Source organism: Cupressus sempervirens, chromosome 3, assembly GCF_028749045.1.
Source record: "Cupressus sempervirens isolate cs-2001-9-10 chromosome 3, ASM2874904v1, whole genome shotgun sequence".
Taxonomy (NCBI): Eukaryota; Viridiplantae; Streptophyta; class Pinopsida; order Cupressales; family Cupressaceae; genus Cupressus; species Cupressus sempervirens.
The window spans coordinates 1,085,129,145-1,085,153,129 of NC_143120.1; the positions used below are offsets into that span (position 1 = coordinate 1,085,129,145).

General features: G+C 37.3%; 1 protein-coding gene across 1 annotated transcript in view; it reads left to right on the forward strand.

Annotated features, from left to right (window-relative positions):
- LOC149570542 (proteasome subunit alpha type-3) overlaps window positions 1-22,771 on the forward strand; it is an 81,659-nt gene extending 58,888 nt beyond the window's left edge. The window contains exon 11 of the mRNA XM_089823128.1: window positions 22,387-22,771. Within this exon, the coding sequence (XP_089679254.1) occupies window positions 22,387-22,458 (72 nt within the window). The 3' untranslated portion in view covers window positions 22,459-22,771. The remainder of the gene's footprint in view (window positions 1-22,386) is intronic.
- The last annotated feature ends 1,214 nt before the right edge of the window (window positions 22,772-23,985 follow it).

Here is a 23,985-nt window from a genome sequence, read left to right on the forward strand (position 1 = left end):
AAGGACTTGTGGGTCGGCCCTCATATAATTTACTCGAGTCGGTGCCTTTTTGTTTGTTTCTTTTAACCACTGAGGCCTATGTGCTCACAAATAAGGGCCTTTCATCCATCCGATTCACCTAGGACACTCACTTGGCCTTTCATGCAAATATTAGTGTTCCCATACAATTGGCTGGCTATACTCTGCTCCTGCTCAACAAACATAGGACTGCATACAATGGACTGGTTATACTTTGATAGAATGTACACATGTGGAAGGACCTATGCCCACCAAGGAATGAACCTAGGCCTTCTACAGGTTGTCAGGCTATCTGAATTACCTGGCTATGGCTGAATGAACAAATATTAAGGATATTGAAGTCATGTACAGGCACAGGGAGGTGGTTTGATGCCTTTTGATGGCCACAATCTCAAACTCCTTTGGCTAAAACTTGATAAGGTGCAGGGCTGTGTTTTCTGATAATCCCTTTCTGAACATCTTACTTAGCAATTCACTATAGATTTGTCATGCAAGAGACTGAAAGAAGACACTTAATCAAACCGAGAACATGCAATACATCATTTAACTCAATAACATCACTTGAAAGTTGAAGGTATGTAGGAGAGAGGTCCAAATCTGGTAACTGGGAAAGTGTTATCACCACCCAACTCCACTTGTATTCTATCTTTTTGTTCTTCAAGTTTTGAATTTCATGTACCTAGATGCTCCACTGTCCACATACCACCTTACATCACAAATGGTGTTAATGAATATGTACTACACAGTAGAGAAAATTGTCTCAAGTTTAAGTGACTTAAGCTGAAGTTTCTACACTTCTACAATTCTTGCTGTCAATGCTTGGCTTTCTTCTGTTGGAGGCATTGAGATACTTAGTGACTCATTGTTTGCCACTAAAAACACTTCACATGAGTTAAGTGTTTCACTTCACATGAGTTAAGTGTTTCTTCCCTTGGTCCAAAGAATTTGACTCTTCCTTGTACTTTGGACTTTTTTCAGGTCCTCCTTTCTTACCACCTTGTTAGAGTTTTAGGTGAATCTACAACACCCCCAAGATCAAATGAAATACCAAAAAATAACTTCCACAAGAGAATGACAAGACAACTCAAATAAGATGAAAGAATGATATTGTTGCTAATAGACATGAATACAATGTACATGATGAGCTTGCTTATATAGGCAAGGCAATAAGAGGCAGTGATAAGAAGCAGGTAAGTTATCACCCAAGCAAAGTGGAATCACATGTCTATTGTTGTCGGTAAAATGTATAGTGTAGCCGACGGGTAGAGTAGTATCTGAACGGGCGCGTGACGCTTGAGTCACCCCTTCGGAAAGGTATATGTTCACGTTCGAGATGGACTTTAGAATCACCATGGTAATCGGAAATCATTGTAGTTATGGTAATCTGCAAGTGCATACATGAATAAAGTACCTGTTTGGAATTGAATCGTGTTATACTTGTGTTGAACTTCTTACCCTATGCGGTAAACATTTGGCGCCGTTGCCAGACGAACTTGGAACAAAGGAATGATATGAAGATTGATGCCGAATTTGCCAAACAAAGATTGGAATAAGGTGAAAGATAAGAATGAACTAAGTACAGCAAAAGAAATTTTAATTTTAACACAGCAAGCAGAACGTAGACAGAGACTTCAGCAGATCGCCGAGGGGCACCGAAGGGGTGAAGAGGCACAGACGGAGGGAGTGCACTCACCTAGTAGGCTGAAGAGTGCCGAGGAATTGCTGGAAGAAACTCGACAATGCTTGAATTTGGTGGAGGAAACAAAGGAAGAATTTCTTAACTTGTATACGCCGAGGGGAGAGTGTCCGAAAGGAAGGGAAGCAACTCGCACGGCTCGGAGTGCCGAGGGAGCACGAGTGTAGAGGGAGAACGGATACAGGCGGAGAATAGAACATCACTTGAAGACTTGTTTTGGAACAAGATTGTTGTCCAGAACAGTGCGGAAGACCAGAACAGCGCGGAAGTACAGAGCAACGCGGGAGTCCAGAACAACGCGGAAGCACAAAACAGCGCGGGAGCTCAGAACAGCGTGGGTACACCAGTACCTCAGAATCAAAGACAAGTAACAATGGCTGGCCCTAAAGAAAAGTTACCCAAGTTTCACGGTGATGGTTCAACAGACCCTATCAGACATTGTAAAACGTGTGAAACCATATGGATGGCAAATGGTGTGACGGATGAGGATGATTGGGTAAGACAATTTCCAGCGACCTTACGGGGTGTGGCGATAGACTGGTTTTCTGACACTAGTCCTCAGAAACTTAATACATGGGCTAATGTTAAAAAAGAATTTATAGCAGAATTCAGATTACTTCGAGATGATAATGAAATAGTGGCAGAAATCTACAGTACCAAACAAGGAAAGAATGAGACAGTCCGAACCTATGCCGGGCGACTGAAGGAATTGATCGGAAAGACGGAGAGTCAACCAGCAGATGGGTTGAAAAAACGGTGGTTCGTGGAGGGGCTACGGCCGGCTCTTAAAAAGAAAATGAAGATTGTATCACTGGCATCGTACACCGATGCGTATACTCGCGCTATGGATTTGGAAAGTGAACAGAAGACGAGTAAGAAGAAAAAGCAAAGTTCTCTGATTCAGATGATTCATCCTCGGAGACTAGTAGTGGTGATGAGGAATCAAACAAGAAGGTGAAAGAGCTACAGAAAGACATGCTACGGATGATGAAAGAATTCAAAAATTTGAAAAAGAATCCAGATACAGTAAAAGGAGAACTGTGGTGTACAGATTGTAAGAAGGACGGACATACGAAGGGTTCATGCCCGAAGAAGCAGTTTTGTGACATCTGCTAGGTGGCGGGGCATTCACTGAAAGAGTGCTCGTTTAACTTGAAAGCAAAAGGACACCAACAGGTGTTGCTCACGCAGGAAGCGTCGAACAATAGTGATAACGCGGGCAATTATGCAACTTCAGGTGGATATAGAAATAACAATAGACACGGAAGGGACGGAAGCAATAACAACAACAATGGAGGTCGAAGTAGAATACAATATGATGCAAGTAGAAGACCGATGATACAGTGCCGGGCATGTAATCTTTGGAGTCACTTTGTGAGGGACTGTACTACGAAAGAGGCGCCCAAGCTACTGTGCAGATGGTGTGGTCCAGGGGACCATGAAGATTCGAAATGTCCTAAACAAAGTGTAAATTTATTAAGTATTGAAACAAGGAACGAGAACGTGTTGGCGATCACACGGGAGCAGGCGAGGAAGGAAAAATATCCGAATGCGGAAGAAGAAAAAGAGAGGTTATAGAAAGCTCGAGCAAAGATAGAAAAGCAGATGATAGCAGAGAAGTCACAAATAAAAGACAGTACTATAACTCCGAAAAGAAACTTGGCAGAACAAAGTATGGTGAAACAGATAATGCAAATGGAGGTACCAGTTAAATTAAATGATCTTATTACCATGCCATAGCTGCGTACGGCCATTATAAATATGACACCATTTCCGAGAGCAATGAAAGAAGCACAGGATGGCCAAGAGGGAACAAAGAATAGTAAGGAAACAACCCCGGCGGCAGCAATAGATCCGATGTTACTAGCACTGACAACAGGCAGACACCTGACAGTAGTAGAGATGGGCATTCTGGGTGCGGTGTTAACAGATACAATAGTAGATGGAGGATCGAGAGTGAATGTGATGCCAGAAGATATCTGGAAAAAACTAGGACAACCAACACTATGGCCACCCACCTTTCAGTTACTTACATCAGATCAACATGGAATAAAACCCTTGGGCACTCTGATGGCGCAGCTGGTAACAATTGGGACACAACCATTTTTGCTGGATTTTGTAGTCATTCCATTAAAGAGAAGAGGGTATGAAACCATCCTAGGACGGGGGTGGTTGGTGCAGGCTAAGGTAAAGCATGATTGGAAAAGGAACACCCTGTCAATAGAGAAGGGAGGTAGGAGATTTATAATCAATTTGCATACACAGATGGTAGGAGAAGAAGCTGCATCGTCGGACTCAAAAAGCGATGGTGAGAGTGACGACGAAGGGAAAAAAAGGATGGAACCAGATGATGAAGGGGTATTGAGACTAGAAGGAGGCTCAACTGATGACGACTTAGACTTTGTGAATGGACTGTTGCATTGGCAAATGGAAGACTATGAGGTCTTTTCGAGCTGCAATATTTTGAGTGTCGAGGAGGGAAAAGAAGGCCATGAGTTTCCGAAGGAGTACAGTGAACTGAAGAAGGGAGAAGCGCAGGTGGATGAAACACCTGCCCATACGTTTAGTAAAGATAAACCAATAAAGTATGAAGAGCCGACTGTGAAAACAATGAACTTGGGTGATGAGGAAAATCCGAAGAACATTCTTGTAGGAGATGATTGGAACCCAGTATTGAAGGCAGCAGCTTGGACGTATAAAGACTTAAAAGGAGTACGACCAGAGCTATGTGTCCACCGGATACCATTAATTGAAGGTACGGTACCCGTACGGAAGCGGCCGTACCGAAGGAATAAGAACTATGCAGCATGGGCCATGAAAATTGCACAAAACAGGTGGAAGGTATGGCGTTAGAAGCATTTAAAATTAAACAATCTTCAACCCGGCCAGTTAGTACTGAAGTATAACAGACGGAATGGAATCAGACTTGGGAAGTTCAAAGTCAAATGGGTCGGACCATACAAGATACGGGAAGTTGGATATAACGGGACAATTAAATTATGGACACTCAATAGGAAGGAAGTAGCAACCAATGCAGTGAATGGTTCGAAATTAAAAGTCTACCATGAAAGAAATAACGCACCTCCGTGGACGAACAATTGAGAAAAGAACAACTATAAATATTGTATATATGTAAATACTGTACATATGTAAGATAAGAGTTAAACATAAATTTTGAGTGCCACTGCGAGGTAATAAAGTAAAGGAAAATGTGTAACAAATGTTGTACGGGCCTTGAGGGATATATTGTGCAGGAGTTAAAAAGACTGTACGACATCTTGGGAATGGAAATCAAGAAGGTTGTATTGAAACTGAGATATACGGACTTAAGGAGCAGATCAGGCAAAGAACATAACAAGAACAGGCTAAGACCTGTATGGCCAGAGGAAGTAGGACATTAGATATTATAGACCGTACGGCCAACACAAGAAGACCGTATGACCAAGAATGTCAGTACTGTACGACTAGCACAAGAAGACTGTACGACCAAGGACGTTAGGTATTATAGACCGTACGGCTAATAGGGAACAGAGGTACGACTGAACAAGTTGCCGTACGAACAATGGATAGACAAGCGTACGGCTGGGAGAGCTCATTAAATAAGAGTTTTGATGACCGTATGGCCCCCAGATGACTGTACGGCCTCGTTGAACGACCGTACGGCCTCAAACGGAGTTATGTTGGAAATAATAAAGCAAGCTTAAAATTTGACATGACTATACGACCACTAGATGACTGTACGACATTGAGATTTGTTAAACCGTACTGGAACATACCGTACCGTACGGAAGATAGACAACACGACCCCAAGTGAAAAAGACCGTACGACCTCAAGACACGAAAACGCCATCGTACTGAGTGGTGACCAGAATAAAGTCGCAAGGAAAAGAATAGCCAGAGATGAAGGGTATCAGGAAAGGAAGAAGAATTGCTATAGCCGATTCACAAAGTAAGTTTGCAGAAAAGAGGAAGTGGAAGAGCTAAAACAAAAAAAAAAAAAAAAAAAATGACGACAGATTCAAGTTGTTCGGAATGAGTAGCAGATGATGCCAAAGGGAAGGGGAAGCATTAGTCGTTGCGGATATCAGTCATGAGAAGTGTGACCAGTTGATGAGACTTAGAGCTGTTGCTATAGGCATGAGTGTTTGTGTGTTAGAGGAGGCACTTGGAGTAGGTGTTGGGCATGAGGCTGTCTTGGTGGATGCGTAGAGAGCTCGGGAGGAGCTGATCATCCAATTGAAGGCAGTATGGCGACACTTGGCTCAGTGTAACCAGGAGTTTGAAACAGAGAAAGCAGCACAGGTGGCTATCAAGGTCAACTAAGGAGATAGTATTGTGTTAGCAGAGGCTACAGATGCAACGTGGTTTGGAGACCAGTTTGGTGCAGGCATAGGATGAATGTGAAAGTGATGTGACAAAAACAGATCTATCTTGTTGTAGTTAGTCAATTAACGTATTTTGTTGTTAATTTGTCTCAGATATTTCGTAATTGTCGTTCGGAGACGACCTTTCTTTTGGGGGGGGGATGATGTTGTCGGTAAAATGTATAGTGTAGCCGACGGGTAGAGTAGTATCCGAACGGGCGCGTGACGCTTGAGTCACCCCTTCGGAAAGGTATATGTACACGTCCGAGATGGACTTTGGAATCATCATGGTAATCGGAAATCATTGTAGTTATGGTAATCTGCAAGTGCATACATGAATAAAGTACCTGTTCGGAATTGAATCATGTTCTACTTGTGTTAAACTTCTTACCCTATGCAGTAAACATCTACAAAGGTGGATCATCCTCCACTATGCAATGAAGTATGTGGAACATGTGGAGGATGATAATGTCATAAGAGCACTAAGGTGGATCTCACACATAATGTGGAATGTGATAACTACTATCACCACCTAAGTGGAATTTCTCCTACACCATGCGCAATTATAGGTGCAAACCCCTAGGCGCCCCAATAACATACTATTAGGTGATACATTGTAAAGTGTAATTAGAATTTGCCTCAAGTTCAAGTCAAGAAATGTGCTGTGCAAGCAGCAAAATCAACATTGTGGCAACTCTTATAGACCATGATCGGTCCAAATGCAAGTTGTCTTTCCTAGATCTCCATAATCAAAATAAAATCTTCATAACTTTCAACATTAAAATACGGAAAGAAACAACCTGGTGCACTTCAAATGGGTATTTTGGTTCAAATTCTTGTTGACCATACATAACTTCAGGAGGTTGAAGTCAGTGGTGTATTATCCCACTTGCATTAGCATTGAACTTGTGAGTAATCAAGGCACGATCGATCTTGAAGTCTAGTCCATGGATTAAAACCTTTGCTTGTTTATCCTTGTGTAGCTCCATTAGCATGTCTTCAAAATTCAAGGATACTTGGATGAGCTGATCTTCAAATGCCATATCAACTTGTAGCACCCCCCAGAATAGTTCTATATCCTTTTCATCCATGGGAGCATCATGTTCGTCGCTTATCACATCTTGCAATTCTCACCAAAGGCCCTTGAATTTTTACCATATGAAATGGGACCACAAGTTGATTCTTCTTTAGGACCATCTTGCAATTCTTCATTTGTATACTCATCAAACATGACATCCTTGAAAACTACGAACTCACTGTCAGGTGAATCTTCAAATATGCTCATTTGTTGTCCATCAATTACAATCACAGCTCTTGCGACAACATGTCTGGCTTGACATGGCTTTGTCAATGACTCCATTTGTACTTCCTCCATGAGATCATTGAATGCTCTCTAAAAAATTGTTGAGGTGATGACATCTTCTAGCACACCACTGAATTACTACTTGGACTCATCTATGATAACTTGAAGTTCTTTGTTCAACTTGTCCACTTGGTTGTCCTCTTCAAGGACACCATTTTAAAAGATCTCCTTGTATCGCATAAATTGCAGTTCACCAAGGATTTTGCTGTATTGAGGCATATTGAAATCACCCTTCTCTTGTTGTGATAAGTCTTTTACTTCATACACTACATGATTTTCTTCCAGGATAACAACTTGTAGTTCTTCATCCTTAATCATTTCCAGTGATTGATCTCCACTTGCTCTCATTTCTCTTCCTTGGATGTACTCCATTGCTTCTTTAATTTCTTCCCAATGCATTCCCCTTGTAATGTAATACAGGAAATCATCCAAAATTTGAGTACCTTGGCCATTAAGCTCAATCATGCTACCTTCTTACAACTTGTTTGCTTCTCCTTTGGATGATGGTGCAACTTGCTGTTCTTATGGTGTCCCACTTGAGTGCCGAATGCTATCTTTGTTACCCTTCATTAATGATTCCTCATACCACCTCATTTGAAACTTGACTAGGTTGATGGTATCTTGGCATGATGGACAAGTAGTTTTAAATGTGACAAGTTGTGTACGCTACATCATTGATGGTGCCAAACATTTCCTTCATTTTTGTTTCCTAACAAACTTGGGGCCTTTTTGATCTTTCACTTGTATGCATGAAATTCTGATTCTGATCTCACAAGTGCCATTGGTTTATTCACTTCTGAAAAAGATTTTTTTCTTTGCAATGCTGACTCCACCCTCAAAAGAAATTCCAAACAATGCATCTCCTCATGCTTCGTGGTGCCATGTATTCTACACCATCTTGGTGAGGCAAAGTCCTTCAAACCTTGTGGATGTAATCAGTCGTTTAAATCAAACCAACATTGGAAGAATATCAACTTGCTGTTCATGAATCTAGTGCCCATCCATTCAGACAACTTTCTTTTTTTGGATTTTCTGATTTTCTATTTTTTTGGGACTTTTTCAAGATTCTCACTTTTATTTTTGTATTTTTCACTTTTGAAGAGAATCCTCAAATCTAAAATGTAATTTTGAACATTCATTGATATTTACATGAATGAACTTAGTTCATGCCTTCTAGCACCGTTTGTAAATACTTTTTGCCACTATAACATGCAGGATGAAACACTTAGTATTTTATGACGAGACACCAAATATCAAATCCTCTCTTGAATAAGGAAGCTCAAATTCTAATCAATGTATATGGATTGTGTGATCAAATGAGGCAACCTCAAGGTTCCTTCTAGTCATGGACTCATGCAATTATAATGATGTGATATGTTGGTATCAAAAATGGACTTTGTTTATTCAATGTGTTATCTGTGTTTTGAACTTGGTTCACTTGATATTTCATGGTCTTCGAAAATACTTCTTTAGGAGGTCCTGAACCTTGAAGTTGAATGTTCAAGGTTCAAAGGTTCAAAGTTGTCCTTGTCGCATGTCAAGAGGTTTTGTCACTTTTCATTTGGTGTTGAACCCAAACCTTGAACTTGACCTTGAACTTGAACTTTTGAACCGATTGGTTTAAGTTTTAAAGTTCAAAGGTTCGTCTTGTGTATTAATATGTACCTAGCATGAAACATTGTCTTTGTTAGCGGACTTTGGTGCTTTTTCTTGAACTTGAACCTTGAACTCCCTTAACGGGTCAGTTCAAGTTCAGAGTTCAATTCAATAATTCTAATCTAAGTCATTTCTGAGTCTATTCTTAGTGAGCACTATGTCCCAATATATTCTTGGTGAAACGAACTTGAATCTTGAACTGATCATTTCATGGTTCGAGAGTTCAAAGTTCATAAGCTAGAAAGCTGGCTGCCTATAGACACGTGGTCATATGGAAGTACTTAACCTTTCCGAAAAGGATGAAAAGACATACATTAAATAGCAATCGGTAAATATGATGGTGAGGGGAAATTTAGTATGTGCAGAAGTAAAGTTACTTAACCTTTCCGAAAATGATGAAACTACAGACATTAAATGGCAATTGGTAAAGATGATGGCAGGGGGCGGGGGGAGGAATTTAAGTACGTGCGGAAGTAAAGGTACTCATTAATGAGTATGCCACCTTGTCATATCGGTACTTTCCCCTATCATTTAGTGAAGTTGTCCTCTAGGCCTACGCTCTCATAAAATCCCTTTTCTGGATTTTCTACCATGATTGCATGAGGTAAGCGCTTAGTATTTTTATGGAGCTAAAAGGAGGTGAGTCCTTTTCTTGATTGAATGCGAGCATAAAAATCTTCAATTATCCCATGGTTGCTTCTCCCCTTAAATTGCTAAAGAAAAGAAACCCACACCCTTAACAAGTTTCCTACTAGAATTAAGAGACACCACGCTTGTAGATGAGGAAATTGAAAGAGTTTTGACAAGATTTGAAAAAACAAGACCTGGGTCTATTGCTGAAAGGGTGTCTGCAAGTGGGTTGATACAAGCTGCGAGGTTTCCTGAAGCCATTCTTTGTCCCTAGCTAGTCCTTGAATTTAGGGAGAACTATGATGCCACAAAAAAAATGTATTAAAACCCATAACGGTGAAGTCCTAGTGTATGTGAATCGTGTCACAATCATGGGTGCTTTGAGAATCCTACCCAAGGAAGTATATGAAGACTGGACAATTAGCCTGTCCTACTCCCAGTTCACCACAAATGCCAAGGACTTCAATAGTGTCAGTTCCAAGAACTGGCTGTTAAAACTTGAAAAGAGTGGTTCTCGTTTGCCTTAGCCCTTGATCCAAGAGCATATGATTCCATAAATTAGGGATGTCATCATTTTTCTGAGCAAAATAAAGGGTAATCACATGCCTTCCTTGGGAAAATTGGATGTATTTCTTTATTCAAACCATTTTGGATGAAGGTAAGCACATTGATTGGGCAGAAATAATAGTAGATAGACTGCATGAAGAACTTTCACAAGTGTATGGAACTGCGGGTTTCTATATGTCATCCTACCTGTTCTATATTTTAGCTTGTTGCAGAGAATGAGAGGGTTTGCCTCACCATGCCTGGATTGATAATATGATCATTTATGAAAGAAACGATAAGATTGAGCAAGGAACGAGAAACAATCCAAGTAAGTTAAGTGTGAAACAATGTTACCATGAGATAAGCAAAATCCAAGAGCATACACCAAGATAGTTCAACAAAGGAGACAAGGATTTATAAGGGGAAAGCAAAGAAAACCCCTTGTGAGTATTATGAATGAAGGCAAATGCCTAGAGAAGAAAGAGAGAGAGTGTTGGAGCAAAATAGCTCAATACAATAACATCAAAGTGATGTGTAAAGAAGAAAGAATAGCACTTTGATTATCACAATGTAGTGGGGTAGGTGCTTGTTGAGTTAGACCCAAATCTTCAAGAAGTCTTCTAAGCCATAAAGCTTCTTTAGCTGCATTGGTACAACCTTTGTATTCAGCTTCAGTTGAGCAAAGTGAAATAGAGTGTTCTTTTTTTACTTTTCCAAGAAATTGCACCTGAACCAACAAAGAAACAATAGCCACAAGTGGATTTCCCATCACTGGGATCTCCATTTAGATCGGAATCAGTATAGCCATATATAATAAATTCAGAATTGGCATCATAAAATAATCCCATATTAATAGTGCCTTTAATGTACCTTAAGATTCTTTTAGCAACTTTAAAGTGAGTTTGTTGAGGTTTAGACATAAATCGAGAAACTAAACCAACACTATAAAGCAATATCAGGTCTAGTAAGAGTTAAATAATTTAAACTTCCTACCAACTGCCTATACAAAGTTTCATCAACAAAAGGAGTATTCATATCAGCCATTAATTTAGTTCCTAATTCACATGGAATTGAAACATGGTTAGAATCATTCATCTTAAATTTGTCTAAAAGATCATGAACATACTTGCTTTGAGAAAGAAAGATACCCTTAGGCGTTTGGCAAATTTGCATACCTAAGAAGTAATGTAAAATACCTAAATTAGTCATCTGAAATTTTTGTTTAAGTTGAAACTAAATATCAGAAATCAAAGCATCTGAACTAGAAGTGAGAATTAGATCATCTACATAAACAATAACAATGATAATATCATCTTCAGTATGTTTAATATACAAATTAGGATCATTCTTACTTCTAGAAAAGCCTTGAGAAATAAAGAAAGAATTAATTTTAGAATACCATTCTCTAGGTGATTGGTTAAGACTATAAATAGATTTTTTCAATTTGCAAACTAGATTTTCACCATCTTTCTTAACAAATCCAGGAGGTTGAGCCATATAGATTTTTTCATGTAAATCACCATTTAAGAAGGCACTTTTAACATCCATTTGGTGAATAGGCCAATTCATTTTAGATGCTAACGCAAGAACTAATTTAATAGTAGGCATTTTAGCAACAGGAGCAAAGGTTTCATTATAGTTTGATCCTTCAATTTGAGAAAAACCTCTAGCAACTAATCTAGCCTTAAATTTACTAATTTCATTATTAGCATTCAATTTTGTTTTGTATAACCATTTACATGAAACTGTATTCTTGCCATGAGGTAACTTGACTAAGTCCCAAGTTTGATTAGCAATTAAAGAGTCATATTCCTCTTGCTTGGCCTTTTGCCAATGAGGTTGAGAGTTAGCTTGATCAAAAGACTTAGGATCATTAGAATTCATAATAGTAGTCATCAAAGCATAATTACAATAATTAATCCTTCTATGTTTAATTCCACCAAATCTAGAAATGTAGTCATCACTTTCATTGATTAAGTTTTGAGCCCATTTAGGTTTACGTTTAGTTGCAATGGAATCATCACTAGAGGAAGAATCATTATCAATAAAAGCATCATTAGTAGCTACTTGAATATCATTACTTGTAGAAGCAGAAATAATAGGTGGTGCTTGAGTTGTAGGGTTCAGAGGAGGAGTAGGGTTAAGAGAAGGAGGTTGGTCCTCCACCAGCACAATTTTAGTGCCACTGAATTCTGCATCATGTGTAGTAGAACAGTCATGGACACCATTTTCTGCAATACAAACATCTCTAGCAATTTGAACTTTGTTAGTAGAGGAATCATAAACATGATAACCCTTAGTGTTTTCATCATAACCAACAAACATATAAGGAGAAGACTTAGCATCTAATTTATGCCTTTTCTGTTTAGGAGTATGAACATAAGCAACAGATCCAAAAATCCGCAAATGATGTAAATCAGGTTTCCTACCAGACCACGCCTCTTCTGGAGTAATATCCTTGAGAGCTTTGGTAGGAGTACTATTAAGAATATAAGTTGCACAAAACATGGCTTCAGCCCAAAATTTATAATGCAGATTCTTAGCATGCAACATGCATCTAGCCATTTCAACAATGGTCCGATGCTTTCTTTCCGCCACACCATTTTGCTGTGGTGTATAAGGAATAGTAAGCTCGTGTTTAATTCCACATGATTTCAAATAAGAATGAAAGGCATTATTCACATATTCCTTTCCATTATCAGTTCTGAGAATTTTAAGTTTAAAACCAGATTGCCTTTCAACATATGACTGAAATTCAATGAATATATCAAAAACTTGATCCTTGCTATGCAAAAAATAGATCCAAGTTCATCTAGAAAAATCATCAACAAAGGTAAGTGCATACCGAGAACCTTGGATGGAGTTATTCTCCATGGGGCCCAAAAGGTCACTATGGACAAGATGCAACTTATGAGTTGCCCACCATGATTTACCACTTGGAAAGGGCTCCCTATGCATTTTACCACTTAGACAACCAGTACAAGCAATCTTAGAAGGAATAATGTGAGGCAAGCCATCAACCATATTGCTTTTTTGCATTAAAGTAATATAATCCGAATTTAAATGGCCAAGTCTTTCATGCCATATATTGAAATCAATAGAAGTATGTAAAGAATATCGTGAACTAGCAAATTCATGGAATTTAAATAAATTGTCATTATCCATTTTAGCATGAGCAATCACTTGTTTAGTTTGAGGATCTATGACATAACATGTATCTTTATAGAATTCAACTTTATAGTCCTGACATAATTGTGAAACAGAAAGCAAATTAGTTTTCAGATCAGGTACATACAATACGTCATGCAATTTACCATTAGGAATAGTTACATCACCTAAACCTTCAACTTTACAAGTTTGATTATTAGCTAACTGAATAGGAATGTTAGCAATATCAGGTTGCAGAGAATCAAAAATTTCTTTATGAGAAGTTACATGTTGTGATGCACCACTGTCAACAATACATTCTAAAGGTCTACAAAGATTAAAGCTACAAGTAAAAGCATGACGAGAATTAGAACCAGTGTAGTTACCTTTTTTATGATTTGATTTTTGATTATGGTTACTGTTGTTCATAGGTTTTTTATCATTTTGCTTTTTAAAACAGTTATTGACAACATGACCATCTTTGCCACAATAAGAACAATGAGGTTTGGAATTAGAATGATTCCTTTGATTATTATTATTACGATTGTTATTATGATGATTGTTATGGTGATTGTTATTATTGTTAGATTTCGCATGAGATTTATTGTGGAAATTATTAGAATTATTATTATAGTGTTTATTATTATAATTATTATTTGAACGAAAATTATTATTATTTGAATTTCGAGACATAAATGCATGTTCAGTTGATTTAAGGGTACCAAACTGAATTAGCTTAGCTTCTTCCTGTCTTAATAAAGTTTGAAAAATAACATAAGTTAACCGAGTAGTTAAAGTAGGAATAGTAAGTTGTGCATGAACTTTAGTTAAAAACTGTTGAAACTGTCTAGGAAGACACTTTTTAAGAATAAGATGAATTAAACGAATGTCATCTAACTGAACACCTAAAGCAATAATTTGGCTTTTAATAGAATCAAATTTTAACAAAAATTCATCCATACTCTTAAAATCTGTATACCTGAGATCTTCAAGTTGATCCTGCAACTGTATTTTGCGGTATTCATCTCCACTGTCATACTTGGTTTGCAAAATTGACCAGGCATCATGAGCTTTAGAATAGTGTGCAATTAACACATAAATTTGGAATAATGGAAATACCAATTAATCCTAAAGATTCTTCATTTTTAAGTTTCCAAGTATCTTTTTCATCTTGAGGAGCCGCTGAACCACGTTCAACAGAAGGATCAGTGGCTATCTCGAACAAGTGTTTAAAACGAAAAATGAACGAAATGTGAGTTTTCTAGGAATGATAATTAGTATGATTAAGTTTTATTTCTAGAATTAAGGTTGACATCTTTATGAAAAAAAAATGTCCCCCCTAATAGAAATATGACTTAAAAAGATTAACGGGAATTAATTAAGTTAAGCCTTGCTAAGAGAACTATGATTAAGTGTCTGAAAGAACAATGATACAATCTTGCAAAATAAGACATAAGAAAAATAATATAAGCTGAAACAGAATGATAAAATCCTGCAAGTAGATGTTAGAAATGGAAAAATTAATAATGAAAATTATTAATCTGGAAAATTATTAATCAAAAGAATAATGCAGAAGTGTAAGAAGGACTAAATGATAAATACGTAAAAAACAAAGGAATATAATTAACTATAATGATTTTAAAAAAAATTATAAGAGGTTAACTGAGGAAGTTATAAATTGATTTTATAATGCTACAATGAGACCACATAATAATAAAAAAAAACTTCCTTAATGAAGAAAGTAAAAAAAATTGATTGAGCTAAAGTTTATGCAAAAAACTTAAAAAACTTCAACAATATATAAAAAATTTAATCAAAATACTTAATTAATAAACCAAAAGGTTTATTGAAGAGTCGGTCAAATAACTAATGAGTTAAAAAAAAAACGCAACATGCATTAGCCTGGTAGCTAATGACCACACCACGCTTCTGCAGCGAAAATAGGGGAGATAAAAAAAATGCCTCTGACAGCCCAAAGAAGGAATGCTAATGATAAATGATATTCCTCAAACAAAGCTACGAGGCTAAAAGAAATTGAAACAAAAAAAAACGTCTTTGAGTGTTTGCACTTATAAAAACGTTTGAAATATTAAACGTTTGAAGAGAAAAATGGTTGCAAAACAAAAAACGTTTAACTGGGGTTCTGAGCAGAGGTTTTAAGAGCAGGGCTGCGGCGGGATTACGAGCTGAAGGCTCTTGACCAGGGTTGGAACGGTTCTGGCGTCTCGACGTCTCTATCTTCCTTCTTAGGATAGTAAAACTGGGTTTTGATTCTCCGCCAAACCAAGAGGGCCCGTTTGGCAATGGGAAAGTAAGGAAAAGTTAAAGTGGGCGGTGTGGATGAAAAGATAAAGTGGGCGGAGTTATCTCTGAAAGAAACAAGACTAGAAATACTAATCCTGTGCCCACAATCGATCCAACTTCGCGCAAGAATTACGAAGAGCTATTCCCTGTGAAGGCAAAAAACAATTTGGGTATGCTGGAGAGTCCAATCCGAAAATTGCAGAAGAGACGTTGAACGCAAGAGTGAAGAAGATCAAGATATAGAAAGCTCCTTCTCTGCACCTGGCAAAGCCTGCCAAAAACCTGTGGAAAAGCTTGGTGGCAAGGTTAAGGAAAAAAAAAAAACGGGTTTCTTTCCAAAAAGTTGCTCTAGTTTTAATCGGAATAGAAAGAAAGTTTCTTAAAAAAAACTGAACAAAGATTTGGAAAAAAAATGAGATATTTAAAGTCTCATAGATTTAAAAAACTTTTTATAATTCAAAATAGATATATTAAGATAAAGGTTAGAAATTTATTTATTTTTCAAATATGAATATGAAATGTTTTAAATTAGCTCAATATATATATATTGAAATGAAATATAAAATTTAAAAAAAGATATAAGGAAAGTTTTAAATTTCAATTTTTAAAAATTAATCTGTGAGTACTAAGGTTTGTTTATTAACACACTTAGAATTATGATTTCCTTCAAGAATAATAAGGAGAAAAAAAAAAAAATATATAAATATTTTAAATTTTTAAAAAAAAAATTGCACAAATTATAATAAATGAGTGTTATGAAGTAATATTTCTTGTTTTGGCGGCACGCCTTCCAAAACAAGAGAAAAAAAATTTGAAATTTTTATAGGAAAACCCTTTGGCGGCAAGCCTTCCAAAGAGGGTTAGTAAAAAAAATATAAAAGATGATAAAATAAAACCTGCACACACAAGATGTTAGGATGAGCAAAAACAACACACACTTCTTCTCTTAATAACGTCTCCAAATAAGGTGTGCTCCAATGAATGGCAACCTTCAACACAAAACTTAAAACGAGGATTAGTAACCAAGCTTTGATACCATGAAAGAAACGATAAGATTGAGCAAGGAACGAGAAACAATCCAAGTAAGTTAAGTGTGAAACAATGTTACCATGAGATAAGCAAAATCCAAGAGCATACACCAAGATAGTTCAACAAAGGAGACAAGGATTTATAAGGGGAAAGCAAAGAAAACCCCTTGTGAGTATTATGAATGAAGGCAAATGCCTAGAGAAGAAAGAGAGAGAGTGTTGGAGCAAAATAGCTCAATACAATAACATCAAAGTGATGTGTAAAGAAGAAAGAAGGAGGAGCATCTCTTTTAAAGAGATGAGAAAGGAGTTGCATGTGTTCGCATGTGTAACTCCTATTTCTATGAATGCCACATTCATAATAGGTGTGTGCAAAGTGTCACAATCCTCTTAAGGAGGATAAACTAAATTCCTTAATAAAAGAATTATAAAAATGAGTTGTCCTCACATGTGGAATAAAGGACAAATAATGACATGTCCTCCACATGTGTACAATCGGACAAACTACATTTAGGGATCCTTGGAATATCCCAATTAAATACATCCAAGGGAAGATTAATGTTTCTAACAATTTATAACTATTACCCCCTGCTTCAGAAAAAGAGGAACCCTGAAGATTTCAGAAGGGTGCAGGATACTTTCCATTTCAAGTTACAAGGGAAAGAAAATGGGAGATTGTCAGAAGAAGCAGCTTGGCTGATCATAATCTATGGTAGTTTCTTTATCCAATTCCCTAAATTTACATATTTGAGGGTTGGTGAGTATTGAGGTAAGCCTCCGAAACTACTAAAATACTACCTAGACCGATATGTTCTGATTGAAGTGTGTCGACAAGTCACGGATGGAGATAAAAATTGCAAGGCAAGGAGAGGCTCACGATACACTTTCCCTATTGAGCTTGGCCGCTATCGTTGCAAAAGTATTCAAGATGCTTTCAAGTTGGAGTTTGAACTCCAAACTATGAACTTGAAGTCCTATTTGGCTTGAACCCAATTTGACGATAAGGGCTTTGCACAGTCTCAGTTTGAATTACATCCTTCCCCCACCCATGAACCCCAAATTAAAGATTATTGGGCCAATTGTGAATATGACTTCAAAGTAAGGAAAAGGTTGTGGTCTAGGTTCACTTTGAGACAAATCATGGAATTCAGGCTACAGGTGGACACCACAGGTGTTGAAGAAGGGCAAAATGAGGAAGTGGTTGACCCAAAATTTACTGAACAAGTTGTAGCTTTCCCTATACCTAAACTAAATTGGAGCAAACCAAAAGAGGATGGCCGTCAAGCCAGAACCCTCCCCATCGTTGACAGAACTGAAAAGTGGCTCGAAGAGAAGAGAAAGTTTAGATTGGGACAAGCAGAACAAGGCCCTCAAATAGGCTCAACTAGTTCTATCCTTGTATTGCCTGCTTCTCATATTGATAAAGTTGTACCATGTCCTTCCGCAGGTGAACAAGAACCTGAACCCCCTGTCAAAAGCGAGTTCAAGTTCAATCTTCGCCCAAGGTTACTTGTTCACATAGCCAGAGAAAAAAGGTACACGAACCCATTGTAGTCGACTTGGACAAGGAGCAAGACAAGGGTGAACTGCTAGTAGAGTCTTTAGCCGAAAGCACTCTAGAAGTCATGGACCAAGGGAACGAGCAGGCAATTGATGGTGCTAATACTTTAAGCTCGTTAGCTATTGGAAACCCTTCAGACTTTCAGACACCTCAGCCCAAAAGTAGTTCCTCTGCGCCCAATTGGTTCGATTTCTCCATCACTAAAAAGAGAAGCATAAATCCGGTGACCATTGTAGTTGAAGATATGGTAAGTAAGTGTTTGGATAAAACACCCAAGAGCAAAAAGCCCAAGGTAAAATCTAGCTTGGAACTGGATGAGAAAATAGGGCACTGGATTGCTGATGTTTACAAACCCATTGGGGATTGAAGCCGTGATGTGATCATGCCGCAAGTTTACGTTGTTGAAAGGACCGATCTTTGACTCGTGACCAAAGTTGCAGACATGAAGATTTGGAATACAAGCAATCAAAAGATTGCAAACAGGATTTGGAAGGACTGGAAAGAGAAAAGGGAATTGAAGCAGTTCATGAAGTTGATGGCTGAATATATTCATGTTCTCCAAAATCTTGAAGCCCTTGCATTGCCAGATGCTACCTCTGTAGTTGATGTTGCATCCCCTGCAAACTAGAAATTCTTGGACCAGATGAAAAGAGAAAGGTTTGTTGCTTGAGTATTCAATGACTGGGTAGATACAGTGACAACTCATGGAGTTAATTATATCTCCAGGTTCGCAGAGACCAAAGGGCGGGCAAACAAGATAATGGCTGAATTGGAATCAGAGCTAAATGCCTGGGAAGCAGAAAGAGTGAAGTGGGAGGAAAAACCTATGGCGTATCCTGTACACATCAGTGAAGCTCAGACTTATGGCGTAGCCAAATTTCTGGTGGAAAAACCTAATGCTGGAGTTGATGCTGATTTCCTGTTCATGGAGCCAACTTGGAGTGGAGGAATGCAGTAATTGAGCAGAGCCTGGAGGAATGCTATGAGCTTCTCAAAGAAATGGATTCTCTCAAGGAAATCCTAAACAATGACAGCAAATGCATTGATGTTAGAATTATGGAAAATGAAGACTGGCCATATCAAGGACAAAATAAGTAGTGACTGCCTTTCAAGATAAAATGAAGGTTAATGAAGGAAATCAAGGACATCTTAGTAAAAAATTTCACTACTGTTGCATGTCTGATTCAATGATGATCATTTGCAGAGATCACCTGGAGGCACAGGAAAGGAAGATGGATCATATCCACAGGGTGATGAATATATGGAGGCTAAGGCTGGAGCATTTGGGTGTACCACAACAAAAAGAGCTGATTGGGTTCATGGAAGCACACAGAATGGAAAGAAGCTAGTGGAGGACTTCCCACAGCCCAGGATCAAAATGTCAGTGTGTCCCAGCTGGCAATTAGATAGGGCTTAGGGGTTGTTAGCTGATAGGATGCTTTCCTTTTTAGTTAGTTGTTTTTAAAACCATGTTGAAAGATGTTAGTTTGTCAACTCAGGTGGGAGTTAGTTTTAAAAACTGAATCTGGAAGCCCTGCATGGCTATATTACTATACTTCTATGATTTTGAGAGGGTCGGCTCTCTGAACACTGGTTTTATAGTTATCTTTGAAACTATTTTTGGTGATATCATTTTGCTATGCTGATTTGAAGTTCAATGATAAATGTGATAAATCAGTCAAATAATGCAACACTTAAAAATGATAAATGTGATAAATCTAAGTGAGGAAATGTATAAACCATGCAACACTTAAAAATAATACATGTAATCCTCTATGAAGACCAACAATGAATTATGAACTACAATCCAAGTGTATTGTGTGGCTTTGATTGATTTGGAATTAATGCTACATGTTTAGCCAACAAATTCCTAATCCAACTAGCAAATACAAACATTGAATGCTAGGCTCTAGCCAGGAACAATTAAGCACCACCTTGTGCACCAATGAAGGAATTACATTGCTCTAAAGGGCCAACAAAAAACTGGATTAGGTGGAAGCTTATAGATGAAATTTTTAATTAAAGGTCACTTCATTAAAATAAATATTATTAAAAGTCAATTAATAAAATGACTTTATTAGACTGTAATCTTTAAATAATAACAGAAAATTGCATTTTGGAGGGAAATGAAATAAAAGAAATAAAGTATTTCTCTCAAAATAAGGAAAAGGCTATTATAAAAGGAGGAAAAAGAGAATTGTGAAGCCATTCTAGAGATTGCTATTTTATTTTGAGTCTTTTGTCTGTGAGCTTTAAGCTTCGCTTGAAGGTCGAGTAAATCCATGGGACGCAAACCCTAGATGGTTTGGTGATTTTGACAAGAACCCAAATTGGTGGATTTTCTTAAGGATTCCCAGGTGCATTACATTGTGTAGTTTTGTGGACAGCTATCACACTACAAATTATCCAATCTCATAGGGGCTTTGATGATATTGGAGCGGAATCATGTGGGTATGTTGCATGCAAGTTCCATGCATGTTCTAGCATTGTAACAGCTGTATATTTGATGTAACAGCTGTATATTTGATGTAACAGCCATGTGTGTTTTATATCAGAATCATTTTTTATTAGATTTATCTTTGAAATCCCTTATTTCCTTGGAAATCTATATCATTAACTTCGCATGTTTATTTTGCATATTTGCACGTTATTTTGCAATGAAATGAAGCAAAACATGTCAAGATTTGAAAGCCCAAATCAGATTTGAGACAACATCCTAGTTTGGGATATTTCAATCTTCCTTTAGAAGACAATTTCTTTTGACTTTTTCCCTTTTGTTGAATTCTCAGGCCCTCGCTGCTAAGTGTACAGATTAAAAGGCAATTTTTTGGGATCACTTCTAACTGTATGGCGAGCTTAAATTTAGCCCAATATAATCTCTCAATGCAATTTGCAACACAGAGCCCCAAAGAACCCTCTTCAAGTTTCATCTCTATCAACTTTGTTTAATATTTTAGGGTATCATTAAATGCGAGAAATAGTAACTTTTCTAGAGAATACAATATTTTGGAGTGTATATACCTGAAAAGACTTAACAGGAAGTAATACCACAAGCTTTAATACCGTATAAGAGTTGGCATAGAATCCTCTAATTGCATGCAAGGTTTGGTTATGAAGATAGCCAGCCAAGATCTTCAATGAAGGCACAAGAGAGATCCAAATGATTGAATAATTCTATTCTATCAAAAAATGCTAATATACAATTTTGGATCACATGATTCACCTTATGACATGCGTCTTAATCTTATGATCTGAGACACAAGGTACAATTTTTTTGGATGAGTAGGATATATGTATGTCAGCACCAAGATACACCTCAAGCAACAATGCATGGGTCTGCATTACTAACTTTTGTAGGGGGAGGAGCAGTCATCATCATCATCTTGTGTGCTTCATTTAGAAGTGCATTGGTCTCTCCATTTTACTTTTGCTGAGAGTCAAATAATGCAACAGATATTTACCAGTGCTCTTGCTGAGAGTAAAGTCATGCAACAGACATTTACCACAGAGAATAATCCAGATATGACATATCCCGAGGCTCACCAGATGGTTTCTGCTTGGAATCACCTTGATACAGCTGGAATCACTTGGGTATGTACAAGCACGATTTGAAATGATCCAGGTGAAAAACATCTGTGGCATGAGTGGAATCAATAAGTGGATTGAACCTGTTTCTGTTTCTGAAACTAGGTTTTGGCTGATTTGTTGATTTTGATAGAACAATTAAACATTTGTAATATATAAAGAGACTTTATGTTATATGTAAGGGCTTGATACCTCGTCCTGTAAGATAGAAAAATATATTAGGAGCTTCAATCTGTATTCCTAATCACTTGTCTTGAACATTGATAAATCAATTTTCTCCTCACTGTCTTTGTAGTGCTGTATATTTATTGAAAAGTTCATTCAGGCTATTTATCTAAGTATAAGAGTTACGATTTTCTGAATACAACATACGCATTTGATTTCTTTATACTTCTTAAAAATCCAGCAGATCTTCAACATGTTATTTTTTAGCAGCGAGTATTATTTTCTGAATGCAACACTGATTTAATTTCATTGTTTCTTGGCAGATTCCGGCGGATCTTTTAGAGGAAGTCAAGGCATTAGCTAAGGCAGCACATGAAGACATGGATGCAGACTAGTGAGAAAAGGGAGATTGCCCATAAATTTTGTCCACCAATCTAATTATGGGGGAAAATTATTTGATGTATTGCATTCGGGAGCATTCAAATTTAGTCTCATATTAAATAGTGACAATTGAGTAAGTAGAATGATTCTGTTTGGGAAAATTTTAACATGCAGAGAACTGGGAATCTATATTTAATTTTTATATGTGAAAACCACCTCTGTCCAGGTTCTCTTTCTCCCCAAGAGACGATATATAATGACATTGGAACCCAAACTATACATCTGAACCAATATTTCCATTTAATAAAACGAACTTGTTTTTCCAAAGGATTTACAAAATTCAAAAATTACAGTGCCAAGCCAGAAGTTGAACTAGATTATTATTTGCTTAGGTTGAAAGTTAATTTCAATGCTTTATTGGTGATGAGATGAAGAGCAAAACGTAATTTTTTCAGGGGTAGAGAAATGAAACTTAAATCACTTTTCACCTATGAGAATCATTTTTTAAAACAACTTGTTCCAGTTTCAAATTGATTGGGAAGCTTCATTTTGGTGATGGCATAAAGAAAAATCATTTCAAACATGATCCACTTCACCATTTTGGGATAGAATTTTGGTGAAGAATTGCACAAAACAGTAATACCATAAAAAATTTGGGGTAGAATTTTTGTGATCTAGTTGCCTTCTCGAATTTCCAACATGAGCCAGTTCAACAGGTTTGTTTAATTCCTGGTGAAATTGTCAGCGTGATTCTAAATTTAGAAATTTGATTTCCACAAAAAGCCAGCTCGATTAGATTCTAACCTTACAAAAACACTGATGAAAAATAAAAGACAGTTTTATCAAGAGACGCGGTTCTTCACAATTAAAAACTGAGAATCACATCACATGGAATAATGGATATTCGCCAAGTTGAACTCTGGACAAACAAAAGTTTTGTAAAATGCAGCTTTGTAACTATCGTTTGGGTGCTATTGTTTTCTAACTATTGTTCAATAGAACTTCCACCGATAAAAAGTATTCATTTCTTAAAGTTAATAATTTAATATAACACATTTATTGATAAATGTATATAAAATATAAAATATTGAATGGCAAAGATAAATATATATATAAAATATTCAAAGGTCAAAGGATATGGAAGGTTTTCCACATGGAGTAATGAACTTTATGATGTGCCATTGTGTAAGTATGATCTTTTAGTATGCATTTTCCATGGGACTTATAAAGGAAACATGATGATGAGAAATAGGAGCTTGTTTGAAAACCAAAAATAATGTGTTTGGATTAACATTCATAAACTTGCAAGGCCTCTAAGGCACAAGACATGCCATATGTTGTTGATCCATCTTGTGACAATGATGAGTCTCTATATAGCACTTCGTACCCACAAGCTAAACATAGGAATGCTATTGGAAATTGTACAAAAAGAAAAAGGGTGGTCAGGCAAACAAGGGGTCTTAGAATGGTTCCATAGGTGAAATGTTTACCTATTTCCCGTGTCAAGGCCTCCCTTATGTTGGTGTATGGCCAAGACGTGG